Consider the following 19311-nt stretch of genomic DNA (forward strand, 5'->3'; position numbering starts at 1 on the left):
GCCTTTTTGGCGGGACTCTCACCTCCGGGAGCATGAGCGGGCGCGGGTAGACGCGGGCCCAGCACTGCCCGGGCCCGCCCACTGTCCCCGCCTCGGACACGCCCGCACAAGGGCCCAGCGCACGCGTTCAGCCCCGCCCATGTCAACTGGCCCGAGAGCAGCCCAGTCCACGGGCCCCGCTGTCCACTGGACACGACCCGGGGCCCCAGCCCCGCCCCACTGTTAACTGGCCCCGCCTCGGACCGCCCACACGGACCCGCCCACTGCCCAGGCCCCGCCCACCGACCCTGCCCACGGGCCCACTGTTAACTGGCCCCGCCCCGGACACGCCCACTGTCCACGGGCCCCGCCCACTGTCAACGGGCCCCGTCCCCGGCCACGCCCACTATCCACGGGTCCAGGTCCACACCCGCCCACTGTCCATTGGGGACACTGGCCACGCCCACTGTCTGTCTGCCGGCCCCGCCCCCGGACACGCCCACTGTCAACGGGCCCCGCCCGGACACGCCCACTGTCAACGGGCCCCGCCCCGGACACGCCCACTGCCCACGGGCCCCGCCCCGGCCACCCCCACTGCCCACGGGCCCCGCCCCCGGACACGCCCACATGTCCACGGGCCCCCCCGCCCACTGTCAACCCCGTCCCGCCCCGGACACGCCCACTGTCCAGGGCCCCGCCCACTGTCAACTGGCCCCGCCCACTGTCAACTGGCCCCCGCCCCGGACACGCCCACTGTCAACAGGCCACGCCCATTGTCCACGGGCCCCGCCCAGGACACGCCCACTGTCCACGGGTCCCGCCCCACTTCTCCACGGCCCCCCGCCCCAGCCCGTGTCCAGGTCCCGCCCACTTCCCCAGCCCGGCTCTACCACTGTGAGTGGGGGCGACTTACCGGGGCAGTTCTCTCGGGCGGGCCGAACGACCTGCTCGTGGCTTCCATTGCTGCGCTCAATGTTTCTAGAGGAGTTCCTCTCGTATCTTTGCTCTCCATCTCTCCACCTGCCACTCACCCACACCTCTGCCCCGCCCCCTCCCGTGTGATTGGCAGCGCGGCCACGCCCCTGTCCCCGCCCCCTGTCCCAGCGGGCGTTGCGCGATGGCGGAGCGGGCTCGCGGTGAGTTTGAGCCGAGCGGCGACTAATCGAGGCCGAGGATCGCGGCTGGGCACCAGGCCCAGCCCCCCCCCCCCCCCCCCCGCCGCCCCGTGAACCCCCCCCCCTGGACCCCGCTCTACCCGAGCCCCAGGCCGGCGGCGCTCCCTCACTGCCCCTCCCCCAGCGCGGCGCTCCCTCACTGCCCCTCCCCCAGCGCGGCGCTCCCTCACTCCCCCAGCGCGGCGCTCCCTCACTGCCCCTCCCCCAGCGCGGCGCTCCCTCACTGCCCCTCCCCCAGCGCGGCGCTCCCTCACTGCCCCGCCCACAGCGCGGCGCTCCCTCACTGCCCCACCCCCAGCGCGTGCGCTCCATCACTGCCCCAGGGGCGGTGTTGGTGACAGTGAGGGCACCTTCAGTCATGAGGGGAGGGCTGCTGGGGAGTTGGCCATGAGGGGAGGGGGAGGGAGGGAGGGAGGGGCGGTGAGGGGAGGGGTGAGGGGGAGGGGAGGTGAGGGAGGGGAGGGAGGGGTGCTGGGGGGAGGGAGGGGGCCATGAGGGGAGAGGGAGGGAGGGCTGCTGGGGCAGTTGGCCATTAGAAACACCATCAGCTTCCCAGTGGCCTGTGAAACACAAGCTGAAAACCCGCATCCCTTCCCATCCCATCCCATCTATGTGAAGCTTCTCAATCCAACTGTGTCCAATGACAAGCAGACACATACTCATCCTCCTTCCTTGTTCCCCTACTTACATCATCGTGTTTACTGGGTGTTGTTCTGCGCGCTTTGTTGGCATCGTTTTTAATGATTCGTGTAAGGAGCCCTGGTGTCATGTGTTTACCCCTTCCACTTAATGTTTGCAGCAGCTATGCAGCGATCAGAAGTAAAACAGAGCTCAGGTCAGGCACTGTTTGTGAAGTGCGGTCTAAAGTTCATGGTTCATCAATAGATCTGGAGAATCATAAACAGAGACACATGCCTTGGTATTCCGTCATAGCTCCAATCCAGTTTACTTACCATAGTTTGTTAATTAAAGTGGTATTTTAATTGTTTCCTTTCCTTCCTTCTGATCTTGAAACCACATTGCAACATCCATCTGCTTAATTGTTCAAACAGAATACTTCTGAGCTGCTCTACTCTGGAAAAAAGGATTGTGACCATTCACCTTATCCATGCCTCTCATGAATTTATAAGCCTCTATGCAACACCGCTCAGCTACCAACACTCCAGGGTTATAACATTCCAATCTATGCAGCTTCTCCTTATAACTGCTGGTCGCATCCTGGTGAATCCTTTCAGCACCCATAAAGCTTAATGATATCCTGCATACAGCAGGCAATCAGAACTAAGCAAAATATTACAAAAGTGGTCTTGCCAACATCTTGTACAGTCATAGCAAGATGGCCCAACCAGTGCTCAATACCCTGACTAATGAAGGCAAGCATGTCAAACACCTTCTTCACTTTCATTTTCGTCATTTTCAGGGAACTGCATATGTGTACCCCAGGGTGCCTCTTCTCTACAACACTCTTCAGGGGTCTATTGTTTACTTACAAAATGCACAACTCACATTTGTCACGGTTAAATTCCACCTGACACTCCTTGATCCACTTACCTAGTTGATCTCAATCCTTTTGTAAACCTAGATAGCCCTCATTATCCACTAAACCACAAATTGTGGTGTATTTTGCAAACTTACTAATTATGTTAATTACATTGTCATCCATAGAAGACAAACAGCAGTGGACATAGCTCAGATCCCTGTGGTACTGCACTGGTGACAAGCCTCCAATGAGAAAAACAACCCTTTGTTCCCAAGGCAATTGTACCAGAGTGAATAGCAGCATTGCCTGTTTGCAAAACATCATTTTCTTAGCTCCCAGATCTCGAACAAATATTTTTATGTAATGTAGCAACTGTCTAAGTTGGCAACACAATTAGATGTTCTTCCTTTCAAAGATCAGGTCAAGGTGGTGACTGGTTCATCACAAGCGTGGCGGTGGTGAGGGTTAGGGGTTATTCTAATGTGTTTAGACAATAGACAATAGATGCAGGAGTAGGTCATTCGGCCCTTCGAGCAACACCGCCATTTGTGGAGGAAACCCCAACAAGACATTTAGACAGATGCTTAAATAGGCAAAGCATAAAAGGACATAGATCAAATGTGGGTCAGTGCCGATGGGCAAAACATTGGCATGGATATGTTGACCAAAGGCCTTTCTTTACCCTCTGCAAATCTGTCCCAATAGAAGAACATAGGAAGGAAGGCTTCACTCCAGGATTACAGAGGCACTAGCACTGGGGAGTCTGCAGTGTCTGAGGGGCAGTCTGTTGTACTGGTGTGGGGGCAAAGTGGGGGAGGGGGGAGTGTTGTATTAATGTGGGGGAGGGGGAGAGTGTTGTGGCTCAAAGGGCCGAATGGCCTACTCCTGCACCAATTTTCTATGTTTCTATGTTGTACTGGTGTGTTGCACTAATGTGGGGGTGTAGCGGGGAGGGGAGCTGTGCAGGGTAATTGAGAAGTGGTAATTGGACAGAAAGCCAAGTGTGGATATGAACAAAAAGCTGGAGTAACTCAGCGGGTCAGGCAGCATCCCTGGAGATGGTCAATGAAATAGGAATCAAATAATAAGCCAAGTGTGGGAATGGGTTTTTTTCCCAGGATGTCAAACTGTGACAGTGGAGTACCTCAGGGATTGGTGACTAAGGCTCCTCTAGTGTCTTTGTTGGTGACTATCTGCACTGCTCACAATGTACATCAGTAATTTGGCAGAGAGGACCACAGGCCATCTTTCCAACTTTGCTGAGGGTAAGTAAGAGAGAATGCAGAAGATATTCACCATAATGTTGCCTGGAATGTGTGGTTACATGGAGAGATCAGGCATGCTGGGTTTATCTTCACTGAAATGCAGGTTTTTTACAGTTCCCTGCTGTTTTATTCCGTTCATCAGCCAATAAAGAAGAAAATAAAACATTTATTCTCGAATACAGGGTTTCTGATAAGTTGATATGTTTGAGCAGAATAAGGCCAGTCATCATCTACTCCACCATTCATTCAATCATGGCCTCAACCCCATTCTCCTGCCTTCACCCCATAAACCCAGACACCCGTACGAATGTGTGCATGCCCTTCACATCCCCCTGCCCTCCTACACCAGTGAATTCCCCGCATTTATTCTATACTTGTCTTCCGAGCAGAACCTCACTGCAGACTTCCTTACCCCTGCCATTCCCTTCACCCATAGCGAGTTAAAACATGGAACAGGACAGCACAATGTCCATGCCTAACATGATGCCAGGTTCAATGAATCTCTTCTGTCTGTATGTGATCCATATTCCTCCATTCCCTGCAGCGTAAAATATTCTTCCACTAAAACAAGGTCGAGTTTGGTTACAATTTTAAATTACAAATTATTTATTTTTGTCCAAAATGGAATCTTCTCACAGTTAGGGAATCACGATGGATGAGGCTTAAGGTCAGAGAAAAGAGTGTTTAAGGGGAGCTGACTATGGACTTTGGTTACAGTGGGGAAAACAGGTCCTTTAGCCCACCAAGTCTGCACTGACCAGTGATCACCCCATACCATAGCACTGTCCTACACACTAGGGGCAATTTACAGAATCGGATTAACTTACAAATCTGCATGTCTTTGGAGTGTGGGGCACCAGGAGAAAACCCACATGATCACAGGGAGAAATACAAACTCGGTCCGTAACCAGGATTGAACCCTGGTTCCAGCGCTGTAAGGCAGCAACTCTACTGCTGCTCCACAGTGCCACCCTGAGGGGAACAGTTTTTTGTACATAGTGGTTGGTATCTAGAATTCACTGTCAGAATAGGTGGTGAAGTCAGATGGTCACAAGATTCAGGCAAGCATTTGAATAGGCAAGACGTAGAATTATACTAGCTTGTGCAGGCACATGTATAGTGTTGATTGGCAAGGCCGGCCAGTATGGATGTGAGTAAACACTGCAGAGCCCCAGTACATGGACCCCTCCCAATCCCATCTATTGTTATCCATCACTTTCCCCCACTGAGCCCGGTTCTCATCCAGTGCAGCTTCCCTCTGATGTAATAAGCTGATATATTTTGCTGATATTTTTAGCTGGGGTTGGCTATATGTCAAGCCTTTCGCCCCATGTAGGGGGAGTAAGCTGCCGTGGAAAGCTGTTGGCTGCTTGATTACCATGTTTATCATTGATTTTCAGCGCAGCAACACATTTTTAGTATATGAAACAATACCTTTTATTTTGAACAAGGTGTAAGTGCAAATAATTCACAAGTGTTGACACCTGTGACATCACTGAGCCTGAAGGTGGGGTGTGATGGGCTGTTGGAGCTGTTGTGTGAGAGTAGCAGGCTGTCGAGTCAGAGTGTGTTGGGCTGTGCTGGTGTCTTCAGTCACTCTGGAGCAATGGGCGATTGTCAAATACTTGGTGGACAGTGATGAATCCCACACCAATTGCACCATTCTTATCAATACTTCTTGCAAACTCCTCAAAATCTTCAGTTTATTCACTCACAGCTTTCTGTTAAATTGATGGGGTTTGCTTGAAAGCCCAAGCTCTCTACAGTGCTGCTTCATGCCGTCTCACAGAGCATTTCCAACAACCTGACCCCGGAGCACAATCATTGCTGGGGGTTTCTGTTATTTACAATGAAGTTATTAATTCATAACTATGTTATTCTGAACAGGAAGTCTGAGTATGTCTTAGTGGGAGGTCAGGGCCTTAGCAGAATTATCCGTGTCAGGTGCTTTTACGGGCAGATTGGCTGCGTTTCTCGGGTCGTTGGAAGAATAATCCTGACAGGGTCACTGCGTTCGCTCGCAGTTGCTCCTCTGGTTTGTTGAAGAAGGATACGCAATCAGTAACATAAGAGTGTGTCCTCTCGGGGAACTCCTTCATCAATTGCTGTGACATGGCTCTGAGGAACACCATGTAGCTTAGAGTGGGGTCTCCTACATAGTTTTCGATCAATGAGCAAGTCTTGGTTGAGGCCACTAGTGGGGCGACCAGGTGCAGCGTCAGGTTGCATGAACGGGAGATCTCCTCGCTCCTGGCATCCAGCTGCAGTAACAAACGTACCAGGTTCCCTTGGATCTGTCGGCACAAGGATGACTTGGGGTCCCTCGTCCCACATTTGGCCAAGCTCCCCAACACGTTAAACGCTTCAGCCCTGACTCTGTCATTCGAAGACTCGAAGAACGTTTGGATGCCAGTGAGGATCTTGATCAGGAAAGGTTTTATAGTAGTTACCTTCAACAGATTCACGTACTGCCCAAGACACAAGAGTACCTCAAACATCAGCACCTCGTTGTCATGCTGCTCAGATCCCATCAGATAAATCATCGCACACAGCACTTGCCGAGAATATTTCTCAATGTTATTGGGATCTCCAATGGTGATGTTACCCAGACCCTTAACACAGAATGTTTGCAAGATGGGGGAAGAGTTGAGAAGACATTGAAGCAGTTTGTTTCCCACAGCATCCGTCAGCTGCAGGCTGGACACCAGCGATGATCGTAACAGCTCACCAAAGAATGCAGCCACGGTCATTTTCTGACATTCCTCGACTGTGGGCAAGAGTGCTGCGAGCTGTTCTACCACTCCATTCAGGCAGGGGCCAGCAAACACAGCCATTGCTTTGGCCAGCTGGATAACTCCCAGGTGGGTTTTACAGAGATCCATCATTTGGCCCCAGCCTCCACTCTCTGTCATGCACTTCACCAACTGCTCATTATTGACTTGACCCATCAGGGCCATCAGAGCCTGTACACAGTTCACACAGATGTCCTTGCTTCGAAGAGTTTGAGGCTTAACTAAGAATTCTTTCTGGTTTGTTTGGGAATTGGGAATAAAAACTTTGGATAAGGAAATTTCAACAAAGGAGCTGAGGTGGACGAGGAGGATGCTGAACAACTGTGGGAATAATTCTGTTACGACTTGTACAGACTCAGGTGCCCTTATCATCTCGTGGAGAGCACAGATGCCGGCCAGGGATTCCATAGAGGGATGTGGCGTTACGTTCTCATGTAGAGGATAGGTCCTTTTCTCCCAGTGCTGTAGCTGTTGTTTCAGTGTGTCCAGCAGCTCCCGCAGTGTGAGCGGGCTCCCTTCTGTGTCTCCGGCCAGCGAGTGCCAGACCTCGCTGATGTACCTGTCTGAGGGATCAGGGTAGGTCAGGAGACAGTCCACCACCGCTCTTGGGTTGTGTGAGGCCAGAAGGGCAATACTGCGCAGAACGGAGAGCCTCACCTCCTCTCTGGTGCGACCTGACTGGAGTTGCATTCGCAAGGCTTCAAGTACCTCTGGGACTCGATGGTTTAGTTCCCTTCCCAGTGTGGTGATGATGGACCTGGTCAGCACAGCAGCTGCTCTGCAGCAGTCGGGCTGGTGGTCAGACAACCCTGCCAACACCATGAAGAGCAAGTTGGCCCGCTGGTCCTGGGGCAAACACCTGGAAATTAGTTCTGCAATCTGCCAGCACGTGTGGAACAAAACTGCAGGGCTGCGATCCTCCAGCTCACCTCTCACTGCACGTAGAATCTCCAGCTGCTTGTCCTGTCGGTCCACGTCACCCTCGTGGTCTGAGAACTGAATGACCAGCAGCGTGTATAGCGAGTCGACAGACATCTGCCGGACAAGAAGCGATGGGTCAGCACATCGAGGCATCAATCGTCCAGCCAGGAAGCCCAGGTCAGTTTGCAGCATTACCTCACCTACAGCAACTTCTTCCAAGCAATATTGCAGCAGCTCTGACATTGTGTCCATGGCCCTCTCTCGCTCATACTCCTTGCTTGAGGTAACCCACTCTTCGACTTGTTTAAATGTGGCCTGCAAACATTCAGGCGTCAGGTCCTGAACTAATACCTGCTTTAGAAGCTCCTTTAGGGCAGTGATGGTTTGTGCATACAGTATGTCTGGGTCACTTTCTGCATCAGCGTCAGGGTCCGGTGGTGTGGGAACCAAGCTGAAGGTAGTGGCCAGGCAGGTGTGAATGAGAGGCAGGGTGTCGGTGTGGCTGCTCTCGGTGCGTACCTGCACCAGGTGTATGCACGCCCTCATGACCATCTGGCGGACAGGGCTGTGCAGTACCTCCACTGGCTCGGCCTCCATAAAGTCTTGCATGTACTTCAGCAGCTCCTTCTTGGTGTGGCAGGGAAGTCTCTGCTGATTGAGGTGCAGGGATTTGGCAATCAGAGTCATGGCCTTTATGAGGCTGAGCTGCAGTGAGCTTTCACCCCATTCAGCTCCACTCCCCAAATCACTGCCAATGAACTCACGTATGGCTGGGAGAATGTGTGTCTCAGTTCTGAACAAGACCTGTTCTTCAGGGGCGTAGAGGGCCATGTTTCCGTAGCACAAGACCAGGGTGCTCCTTGCTCCATCCATGTCCTCATACAGCTTGATGTCGGTGGCAAACTCCTCCAGACAATGAAGGACATCCTCATAGTGTGTCATGGAAGCGAATCCAAAGGCAAATGACATGCCTTCCCTCTCGACAGCCTCGCTATGTTGCACTGTCAGCAGCATTTGCTGCAGTTCCCCCTGAATATTCTCGTTGCGAACTTGGCTGAGTGCGATCCCCAGAGCTTTATATAGAAACGCTTTCTGTGGTGAGTGACATACTGTTTCCATCTGTTCACACATCACCTCACTCAGCTGGCCTGCCCATTCCTCATCACCAATGCCATCCAGAGTTTTAGACAGGAACAGTAACAGTTTCTCTTCCCATTCCTGCAGTGGCAGAGTCTGCTTGGTGTTCACAAGTAATTGATCGACTAATGCTGGAAGTTCCTTGTCCCATTGCGCCACTGTGGCTGGGTGAATGCTGAAACTCAGCACCTGCAACAAGCGGAGAGCAGCAGCACCTTGACTTCCCCCTTCATACGGGCAGTAAGACAGGAGGAGTAGTCTGGACAGCAGCTCCTGCGCTTTGGGGAGACAGCTGTCCACGTTGTACGTTAAGGTAAACCTCTCCCTGCTACTCTGCAGTTTCTTTTTCCCAAGATGAGCTAAGCAATTGCAAATGGTGGTCAAAGCCTTGGTGTAGTGGATCATGGTGAGAAACTCCAGGAGGAAAGGCCAGAGAACATCCTCCATCCCCACCGTGTTGGTGATCATGAACATCACCGTCTCACATACCGTGACTAGGTCTTCGTCTGTGACCTGATCCGCCCGCTGGCTGGCTGGCATCACCGTGCCTGAATCGAGGGGGGTAGCGCATTGTCTGATGAGGAACTCCACCATTGCCCTTCCTTCCTCTGGCTCCAGGTGCCCCTGTTGGGCCAGGATACAAATAACTTGGGCAATCAGCTTCTTCTCCTGGTTGCTCAATTTATCCACAAGCAGTGGTGTTATGGCAGCCACAATGGGAGCTTTCTTCCTGTCTAGATGTGAGGAGACGGAGCTGATGACGTGCCTCAGTGCACTGAGTGTTCCTAGTCTCGTTTGTTGGTCAACACAGTCTAACTTGGGGAGAAGGAAATCAACCATAGCATCTGCGTAAACCGGGGCGAGGACCGTGAAACAGCGCAGAACCTCACTGTGGTTCTTCATAGCCATACAGTTCTTGGTCCCGACAGAAAGACAGATTTGTTGGTGGAGATTTTTAAGTAGGCTGTCCATCTGTGTTTTCAGTTGCACTTTGTTTATCTCCATTGCAATGCCCAGCACCTGACACAGGCACTCTGTGACCGAGGAATGTCCAGGATATTTCTTGTAGAGTGACATGATGGCTGGAATTATCTTAGGGAGCTCTTTTTCTATTCGCTCCCTGGGCAACAGGGATATAACGGAGCCCAGAGCTTCCACGATTATTATCGTTAGTTTAGGGGGCTCCTTCTCCAACCACACCTTAAACAACAGGCTGTAAATAGTATTGATCTCGGCTGAGAAACTCTCCGCAGTTACAGTGGGCTCGGACGTTTTCTCTACATTTGCCAGATACATGAGGATACTCTTGCTGAAACTTCCCAGCGCTGTGGCGAACGCAGCCTTCATCTCCTCCTGCTTTGTCCCAAAGAGAGATGGAAACATGGCTGCCAAGATCTGCTTCAGGAATGGCACCATGCTGTATGGATTCTCCGCACTCAGTTTGGTCAGGGTTTTCACAACAAATACGTGAGGATGGTGTCCATTCTTGAAATTCTCCAACATGAGTTGGACAACTTTGTCGGTAAACCTGAAGCTCATGGTGACCAGGATATTGCTTGCAGCTTCCTGACTTGCAGCATATGCACCCACTGACTTAGTCATCCACATTGCAGACAAAGAAATAATCTTTTGTGCTAGTGGTTGACTAATTTGGTCAAGGGTGTTCCTGATAATCTTCCCCATGCTTTCCAGTAACAAAGCCCCCTGTGAAGCAGTCAGCTTGTTGTGCTGGAGCAGATGGTCATGGTATGCCATTAGTACCGTGTCTGTGTGGTGCTGACCCAGGATGTGAATACTGTCCAATACTTCCTCCACACAATTATCTTCCTCAATTGTCATCTTCACCAGTGCAGCAGAGAATAATTCCACGTTGTGAGGCATTTTAGGAACCTTTCCTTCGGCAGGAATGTAAAGCTAAAATTGATTGGAGCTCTCTCACTCAACGTGGAACTGTGCGGTGTACAAGTAAATCCAGCTCTGCTTCTACTAAACCATGGCTCTTCAATGTGAAGAAGCTTCTTAACCAAACACTAATTGTCAATTAAAGATTATACATGTTGACGGGCTCACAATCTGACACAATATCCCTCATGACCCCTCAACGAGTGCTTCCCTTGCCATCGATTAATGCTGCTCCTTTGTGCTGCTTTTCCAGTTCCATCTCCAGTGATCTACCACAATATATGAGATTTGATGAATCCGCTCAGTTGTAACCTCTCTCCTCATGGCTGGTTCTGTAAATACAATTGTTTTATTGCTTTGCGATGTATAGTTCAGCATTCCCCGTTGCCATGGTTTTCATTGTGAAGACAGGGGACAATAACCCTCAATTATGATGTTGAGCCAGGCGTTGCTTCCTTGTTGTGGGGGCGTCAGGTGATGGGGTACAGAACAACAGGGCTGTTGTGGGGTACGGGGCAGGGCTGTTGTGGGGTACGGGGCAGGGCTGTTGTGGGGGGTACAGGGCTGTTGTGGGGTACAGGGCAGGGCTGTTGTGGGGGTCAGGTGGTGGGGTACAGAGCAGGGCTGTTGTGGGGGGGGCAGGGCTGTTGTGGGGTACAGGGCAGGGCTGTTGTGGGGTACGGGGCAGGGCTGTTGTGGGGTACAGGGCTGTTGTGGGGTATGGGGGCAGGGCTGTTGTGGGGTACAGAGCAGGGCTGTTGTGGGGTACGGGGCAGGGCTGTTGTGGGGTACAGGGCTGTTGTGGGGTATGGGGCAGGGCTGTTGTGGGGTACGGGGCAGGGCTGTTGTGGGGTACAGGGCTGTTGTGGGGTATGGGGCAGGGCTGTTGTGGGGTACGGTACAGAGCAGGGCTGTTGTGGGGTACGGGGCAGGGCTGTTGTGGGGTACAGGGCTGGTGTGGGGTACAGGGCAGGGGTGTTGGGGGGTAGGGGGCGGGGGCGTTGTGGGAGGTCAGGAGGTGGGGTACAGAGCAGGGCTGTTGTGGGGTACGGGGCAGGGCTGTTGTGGGGTACGGGGCAGGGCTGTTGTGGGGTACGGGGCAGGGCTGTTGTGAGGGCATCAGGTGGTGGGGTGAGGAGCAGGGCTGCTTTGGGGCAGAATGGAAGCAGGCCCGTGACCCACCAACTACCAAGATCCTTCACAGACCATTCTCTCAAAGCTATGGTCTTCTATAACCATATAACCATATAACAATTACAGCACGGAAACAGGCCATCTCGGCCCTACAAGTCCATGCCGAACAAATTTTTTTTTCCCCCTTAGTCCCACCTGCCTGCACTCATACCATAACCCTCCATCCCTTCTCATCCATATGCCTATCCAATTTATTTTTAAATGATACCAATGAACCTGCCTCCACCACTTCCACTGGGAGCTCATTCCACACCGCCACCACTCTCTGCGTAAAGAAGTTCCCCCTCATATTACCCCTAAACTTCTGTCCCTTAATTCTGAAGTCATGTCCTCTTGTTTTAATCTTCCCTATTCTCAAAGGGAAAAGCTTCTCTTGGTCTGCTCCCACTATGGACCTGCCAGCCCTACATCTGAATACTGAGTACAATGCCAAAGGACACAGACATGCACACAGGAGCATTAGTACTGAAAGTCCTTGCCTGTCCTTTCATAGTTAGAATGTAAAAACATTATTCCACCCCTTGGGAATAGTTTAGTGCTGATTATGAATGGGCAGATCAGATGCCACACGCAGGATATTTGTTTGCTTGTGTTTGGTCACCTGACACGTCACAGAGTGAATCGTGTCTTTGTTTCCAGGGATTGCCAGAAAGAATGGTACCATCTCCGTACAGTCAGCACCTGTAGTCAGAATCGAACTCGGGTCTCCGGCACTGTAAGGCAGCAATTCTACCACTGCACCACACTTAGGTACAGATTCTCCTGATCTTTTATAAAGTTATTAGCCACAACCAAGTCGAGTCAAGTCATGCTGAAGTCACCTAGACTATTGTGTCTGGTCACCATGTTTTAGGGAGGATGCAGAGATTTACCAGAGGTTTCAGATATGAAGATTTTAGCTGGGTTCAGAGTCGGTAATCAGAGATTTGACAAAAGGGCCTTTGATTGGTGGGATGGACAAGAGCTGTTCCCATCAGGTGATAGCAGAAAGACCAGAGACGGGTGTAAAGATTGGAACGGGGATTCGGGGGGGTGGTGGTGGGGGGGGGGGGGGGGGGGGGGGGGGGGGGGGGGGGTGAGGGACAGTTTTATGCAGTGTGATGACAGCAGAATGAGTGAGGTTGCGTACTCGTGGGGGGCTGTGTACCTAATAAACTAAACTAAACTGCTGTGATATCAAGGCAAGGATTGAAGTAGCATTTGTCGGGTCCATTGGTCTGCGACAGGCTTGTCCTGATTTCACCTGTTCACATTTACTCCTCAGGACTCGGTTCGGGAGCGGCGGACCAGTTCCTCGATGCAGAAAACAAACGGATGGCAGAGAACCTGTCCAGCAAAGTCACCCGCCTTAAATCGGTTTGCCATGTTTTAATATTTAACCTTTGCACCTGAGTACAAAACGATACGCTGCGAATAATGTCGCTGCCTTTATTGCTTTTAATATGTATCTGGGACGTGTATCACTCCAAGTCTGACAATGATGGCAGTTAATGTTTGATTATCGTGGTTCAGCAGATGTTTGGGTTTAGAGTAAAAGTTTAAGATGCATTAAGCTGAACTGTGTGCAGACTACAGCTGTTCCAGAGGATACACTGGACAGACAGCTGTCCCTATCTATGGTCGACTGTTACAAGAATGGGAACAAGAACCCTGGCAATTATTAAAGATACGATTACAAAATACAAGGATTAGTTCTGGGAGGGAGCGAGCGTAGGTGGTCAGTCTAACTCGAGGATGATTAACCTCAGTAACAGCAACAGCTACACATGTTTATTTACATGGCAACGTCACCAGGGAAACGTTTGAAACCTCTCAGAAGTAGAAACATGACAAATATGATTAGAAAAAAGGAGATTAAAAAAGCATATAGAATAGAATAGAATAGAATAGAATAGAATGCAATTTATTGTCATTCAAACGTAGGTTTGAACGAAATATAATTTCTACAGTTTTTTTTTAACATTACAAAACAATCCAAGACCCACACTTAACACAGTTTACATAAACATCCATCACAGTGAGTCTCCAACATCTCCTCACTGTGATGGAAGGCAAAGTCTTTATCTCTTCCCTTTGTTCCTTCTCCCGTGGTCCAGCAGTCCAACTGCAGTGTCGAGGCGAACTGGGGCTCCGATGTTAAAGCCCCCGGCGGGCGATGGTAAGTCCTGAGGCCGTTTAAGCCACGCCGGGCGATGTTAGGCCCCGGCTCCATGTCCTTAAACCCGCGATTCCAGCAGGAGAAGTCGCCGTTGTGGAGCTCGGAAAAGCGGTCTCCCACCAGGGACCTGCGAGCTCCCGATGTTCCCGTCCACCGGGTCTGCGGCCAGTGCCTCCGAACTACAAAGTCGGGTCGCAGCCGCATGCCACCACAGCTCTTCCCGCTCCAAAGTTGGCCAGCTCCGCGATGTCAGTTCCGCAGGCTCTGCAACTGGAGCCCCCAGGTTAGTCCCGGCCAGAGGTCGCCGCCGGCTCCACGATGTTAGGCCCAACGACATCCGAGACCCGACAGGGAATAGTCGGGTCCCCGCACAGGGAAGAGATTAACAGTTTCCCCCACAGCCCCCCCACCACCCCCCACATATACACGGCTAAAAAAAATAATAAAAACGAACTCAAGACATACATTTAACAAGACAAAAATAAAAAAAGACAGACGACTGTAGTCGAGCCGCTGCTGTTAGGCGCCGCCACTGCATATAGAGTCAAAGAGAGGTGTAGCAGGGAATATCGTGTGAGTATGTATGTGCACGTGTGTGTGTGCGCATGTGAGTGTGTTTGTGTTTGTGTGTGAGTGTTAGTGTGTACGTGTGTGTGTGTGCGTGTGCGCCTGTGTGCTCGTGTGAGTGCGTGTGTGAGTGCTTGTGCGCGCATATGAGTGTGTGTGGGCGTATGCGCGCGCGTGTGTGAGTGCTTGTGCGCGTGTGTGTGTGTGCGCTTATGAGTATGCGTGTGTGTGTGTGTGTGCGCGCATATGAGTATGTGTGTGTGTGAGTGAGTGTGCCGTGTGTGTGTGCATGTGTTTGTGTGTGTGCGCGTGTGTGGGCATGCGCGTGTGAGTGGGCGTGTGCGCGCACGTGTACGTGTGTGTGCGTGCTTGTGCGCCTGTGTGCTCGTATGAGTGCGTGGGTGAGTGCTTGTGCGCGCATATGAGTGTGTGCATGTGGGCGTGTGCGCGCGCATATGCGCCCGCGTGTGTGCGCTTGTGCACGTGTGTGTGTGCGCACATATGAGTATGTGTGTGTGCGCATACGAGTGTGTGCGTGTGAGTGTGCCCGTGTGAGTGCGTGCGTGTGCGCGTGTGTGTGCACGTGTGCGTCACCACAGTACTCGCTCAGTGTCGCTGCTTTGAAGTGCACTCCACTCCCTCCCTCCCTCCCCCCCCTCCCTCCCTCCCTCCACTCCCTCCCTCACTCCACTCCACTCCACTCCCTCCCTCCCTCCCTCGCTCCACTCCCTCCCTCCCTCCCTCGCTCCACTCCCTCCTCCCTCCCTCGCTCCACTCCCTCCCTCCCTCCACTCCACTCCCTCCCTCCCTCCCCTCGCTCACTCCCTCCCTCGCTCCACTCCACTCCACTCCCTCTCCTCCCTCCCTCCCTCCACCTCCGCTCCACTCCACTCCCTCACTCCACTCCCCGCTCTCCACTCCCTCCCTCCCTCCTTCGCTCCACTCCCTCCCTCGCTCCACTCCACTCCCTCCCTCCCTCGCTCCCTCCCTCCCTCGCTCCACTCCACTCCACTTGCTCCACTCCACTCCCTCCCTCCCTCCCTCGCTCCCTCCTTGCCACAGTGGGCCCTGCATTGTGCCAGCCTAGATTCCACAATGGGCTCAGATCCGCAACCATCCATGAGGTGTATTCCTCACCCACTGAGTGGTGATGGAGAGTCGTGCATAGCTCTTGTCTTCATTATCCACTGCTGCAGTGATATTGATTCATTCTGTGTTCACACAGATCGCCCTGGACATTGACCAGGAGGCAGCTGATCAGAACAGATATTTGGACGGAATGGTGAGCAGACAGACTTTCTTGGCTCTTTCATGGCAAAACATTCTCAGTGTATTTATTTTGTTAGAGTATAGAACAGTACAGCACAGGTCCAGGTCCTTTGGCCCACAATTCTGTGCCAAACACGATGCCAAGTTCAAATAATCGTCTGCAGGTGATCCAAATCCCTCCATTCCCAGCATATCCATGTGCCTATCTAAAAGCCTCTTAAAGTCACTATCTGCCTCCACCACCACCCTTGGCAGTGCGTTCCAGGCACCCACCACACTCTGTGTAAAAAAACTTGCCCATTAAACTCTCCCTCTCACCGTAAAGCTGTGCCCTCTAGTCTTTGACATCTCCCTCCTGAGAGAAAAGTTCTGGCATCAAAGACTAGAGAGGATAGGTTTAAGGTGAGAGGGTGAAAGTTGAAAGATATACATGACGTTTATTATCCAGGGATTGGTGGATGCAGAGTTTTTTGAGCATTTAGACAGCAGGTAATGTTGGGATACCGACCAATGAAAGGGGAGCGTGTCTGGCAGCATCTGCACAGTCGGTGGTTCAGCTTGGGACCTTTCACCTGGGCTGAAAGGGAAGAGGAGAAGAGGGCAGTGTAAAGAGATGGGGGCAAGAGCTAACAAACATGATAGGTACAGGTGAGGAGGAGTAAATCACAGGCAGTGGAGGGCGAGAGGGAAGGGTGGAGATAGTGACAGAGGCTGAGAGATAAAGTGGAGAACAAAGGGTTGCAGATTCTGGAATGAGAGGAAGGTGAAGAGTGGAAGTGAATGAGAGGTGGTGGCAGAAGGGAACAACAGTGGGAGGAAAATGGCAAGGCCTGGGCAGTGTTGTAGATCAGAGAGATCGGGGTGCGGTACATAGTTGCACAAAAGTGGTGACACGAGCAAGCACCACAAGTGGTGACACGAGCAAGCACCAAAAGTGATGACATGAGCAAGCACCAAAAGTGATGACATGAGCAAGCACCAAAAGTGATGACATGAGCAAGCACCACAAGTGGTGACACGAGCAAGCACCACAAGTGATGACACGAGCAAGCAGCACAAGTGATGACACGAGCAAGCACCACAAGTGATGACACGAGCAAGCACCACAAGTGATGACACGAGGAAGCACCACAAGTGATGACACGAGCAAGCACCACAAGTGATGACACGAGCAAGCAGCACAAGTGATGACACGAGCAAGCACCACAAGTGATGACACAAGTGATGACACTAGCAAGCACCACAAGTGGTGACACGAGCAAGCACCACAAGTGATGACACGAGCAAGCAGCACAAGTGATGACACGAGCAAGCACCACAAGTGATGACACGAGCAAGCACCACAAGTGATGACACGAGGAAGCACCACAAGTGGTGACACGAGCAAGCACCACAAGTGATGACACGAGGAAGCACCACAAGTGATGACACGAGGAAGCACCACAAGTGATGACACGAGGAAGCACCACAAGTGATGACACGAGCAAGCACCACAAGTGATGACACTAGCAAGCACCACAAGTGATGACACTAGCAAGCACCACAAGTGATGACACTAGCAAGCACCACAAGTGGTGACACTAGCAAGCACCACAAGTGGTGACACGAGCAAGCACCACAAGTGATGACATGAGCAAGCACCACAAGTGATGACACGAGCAAGCACCACAAGTGATGACACGAGCAAGCAGTCCGAGGATGAGTGCAGGAGTTGGGAAGTCACATTACAGCTAGACAAGACATTGGTCAGGCCACATTGATTGATTGATACTTTATTGTCATGGTACATTTGGAGTACCAGGCATAAAACTAGAAAAGGTTGAGAACAGATTTATGCAGTTGTTACCAGGTCTGAAAGGTTTGAGTTGTAAGCTGTAGGTGTTTACCCTGAAATGTAGGAAGGAACCTTACAGAGGTTGACAAAACTACGAGGAATAAGGTGAATGCCCACATCCTTTTACCCAGTTTAGGAAAGCCTAAAATGATATAGGTTTAAGGTGAGAGACAATAGATGCAGGAGTAGGCTATTCGGCCCTTCGAGACAGCACCGCCATTCAATGTGATCATGGCTGAGAGGGGAAAGATTTAAAGGGAACCTGAGGGGCAGGTTTTCACAGAGGATGGTGGGATTATGGAACGAGCTGACAGAGGAGGTAGTTGAGGTGGGTACAGTAACAACATTTAAAAGACATTGATACAAGCACACGGATAGGAAAGGATTGGAGGCATATGGGTCAAATGCTGTCACGGATGAGTCGGGCAGAAGGGCCTGTTTGGTGCTGTCCTGCTCTCTGCTTGTGTCTCTCATTGTCTCGACAATGAATGCTGTGTCCTGCTGCAGGACTCTGATTTCCTGAGTGCCACTGGCCTGTTGACGGGCAGCGTGAAGCGTTTCTCCGGCATGGTGAGATCAGGCAGGGACAATCGGAAGCTGCTGTGCTACACTTCACTGGGCCTGGTTCTCCTCTTCTTCATCCTCTACTACCTGCTCACCAGGATGCACACCTGAGCTGCTCGACCCGGAGCAGGCGGACTATCCCCTTTGGCCACTGCTGGGTGAACTCCGCCGGACAATTCCCTCTGGACACTGCTGGGAGGACCCACCGCTCCCTCCTGTATGCCAGCCTCATACCGGGGATCCATCCTTTGATCGGCCTGGAAACCTGGCCAGTGCACCTTGGGGCGGGTGAGGGATGTGATGTACATGCCTGCACGATGCCACACACACACACACACTGGTGTGCGCAGCAACAAATGGACCCACAAGGACATTGTTGGACAAAGACTCCAATCTACCCACAGAACTCGGTACAGGATCACTCCCACCTACAGTCAGATACTAATTCGAAAGAAAATACTGAGCAGAACAGACCTTTTATTTAAAGTTAGTGATTTAATTTTAATTTTTCACACGTACCAGAAATCATTCTCCAAAACCAATTTCCTGATTTAATGCTTCTCTTCATTTCCAGGAGCATCTTTTTCCAATGTTAGTTGTCATTATAAATAGAAAAAATTGCAGCTTGATTTAGTTAATGTCAACTGTCAAATTCCTTCACTCTAAATAAATATTATATGCCCAAACAACTCTGTGACTCTAATCCTAACTTGACCAGTGAGCACAAGAGGGATGATTATCCCACTGCCCACTTGACTTGTTCATGTGATGTCCCCTTCACTCACACTGACCCACATCCCTCTGCATCACGAGGGTTCTCCTAAGCTCCGTCCCCGATGACAAGTGGCCATAGTCTGTCCAACCAGCTTCCACCGGCCCATCTTGTGCAGCCATGTATCTCATTCTTCTTGCGGTCAGTCTTACCCAGGCGCCCATCAGCCGCTACTCCCTGATGCCACAAGTCTAAGTTGCATCATTCATTCACACAGCAGGAAACAGGCCCTTCGGCCCAAACTGTCCATGCTGACCAGGTTGCCTGCATGAGCTGCTCACGTCTTGCCTTTCATCCTTCAC

General features: G+C 51.7%; 1 protein-coding gene and 1 pseudogene across 3 annotated transcripts; one reads left to right on the top strand and one right to left on the bottom strand.

Moving 5' to 3' along the window:
* Positions 1-1122, bottom strand: part of LOC129705535 (synembryn-A-like) — a 12184-nt pseudogene extending 11062 nt beyond the window's left edge.
* Positions 1045-18926, top strand: bet1l (Bet1 golgi vesicular membrane trafficking protein-like). Of its 3 annotated transcripts, none has more exons than XM_055649111.1 (4): positions 1045-1115; positions 13110-13201; positions 15796-15852; positions 18181-18926. In XM_055649111.1, the coding sequence occupies exons 1-4, from the start codon at positions 1097-1099 to the stop codon at positions 18346-18348; spliced, it is 336 nt and encodes a 111-aa protein (XP_055505086.1). In that variant the 5' UTR covers positions 1045-1096; the 3' UTR covers positions 18349-18926. The 3 variants fall into 3 exon arrangements, with proteins under 3 accessions (XP_055505086.1, XP_055505085.1, XP_055505084.1); XM_055649110.1 differs by lacking the exon at positions 1045-1115 and adding an exon at positions 1944-1989; XM_055649109.1 differs by lacking the exon at positions 1045-1115 and adding an exon at positions 3827-3899.
* Positions 18927-19311: the final 385 nt, after the last annotated feature.

This window comes from Leucoraja erinacea, chromosome 18 (assembly GCF_028641065.1).
Source record: "Leucoraja erinacea ecotype New England chromosome 18, Leri_hhj_1, whole genome shotgun sequence".
NCBI classification, from domain to species: Eukaryota; Metazoa; Chordata; class Chondrichthyes; order Rajiformes; family Rajidae; genus Leucoraja; species Leucoraja erinaceus.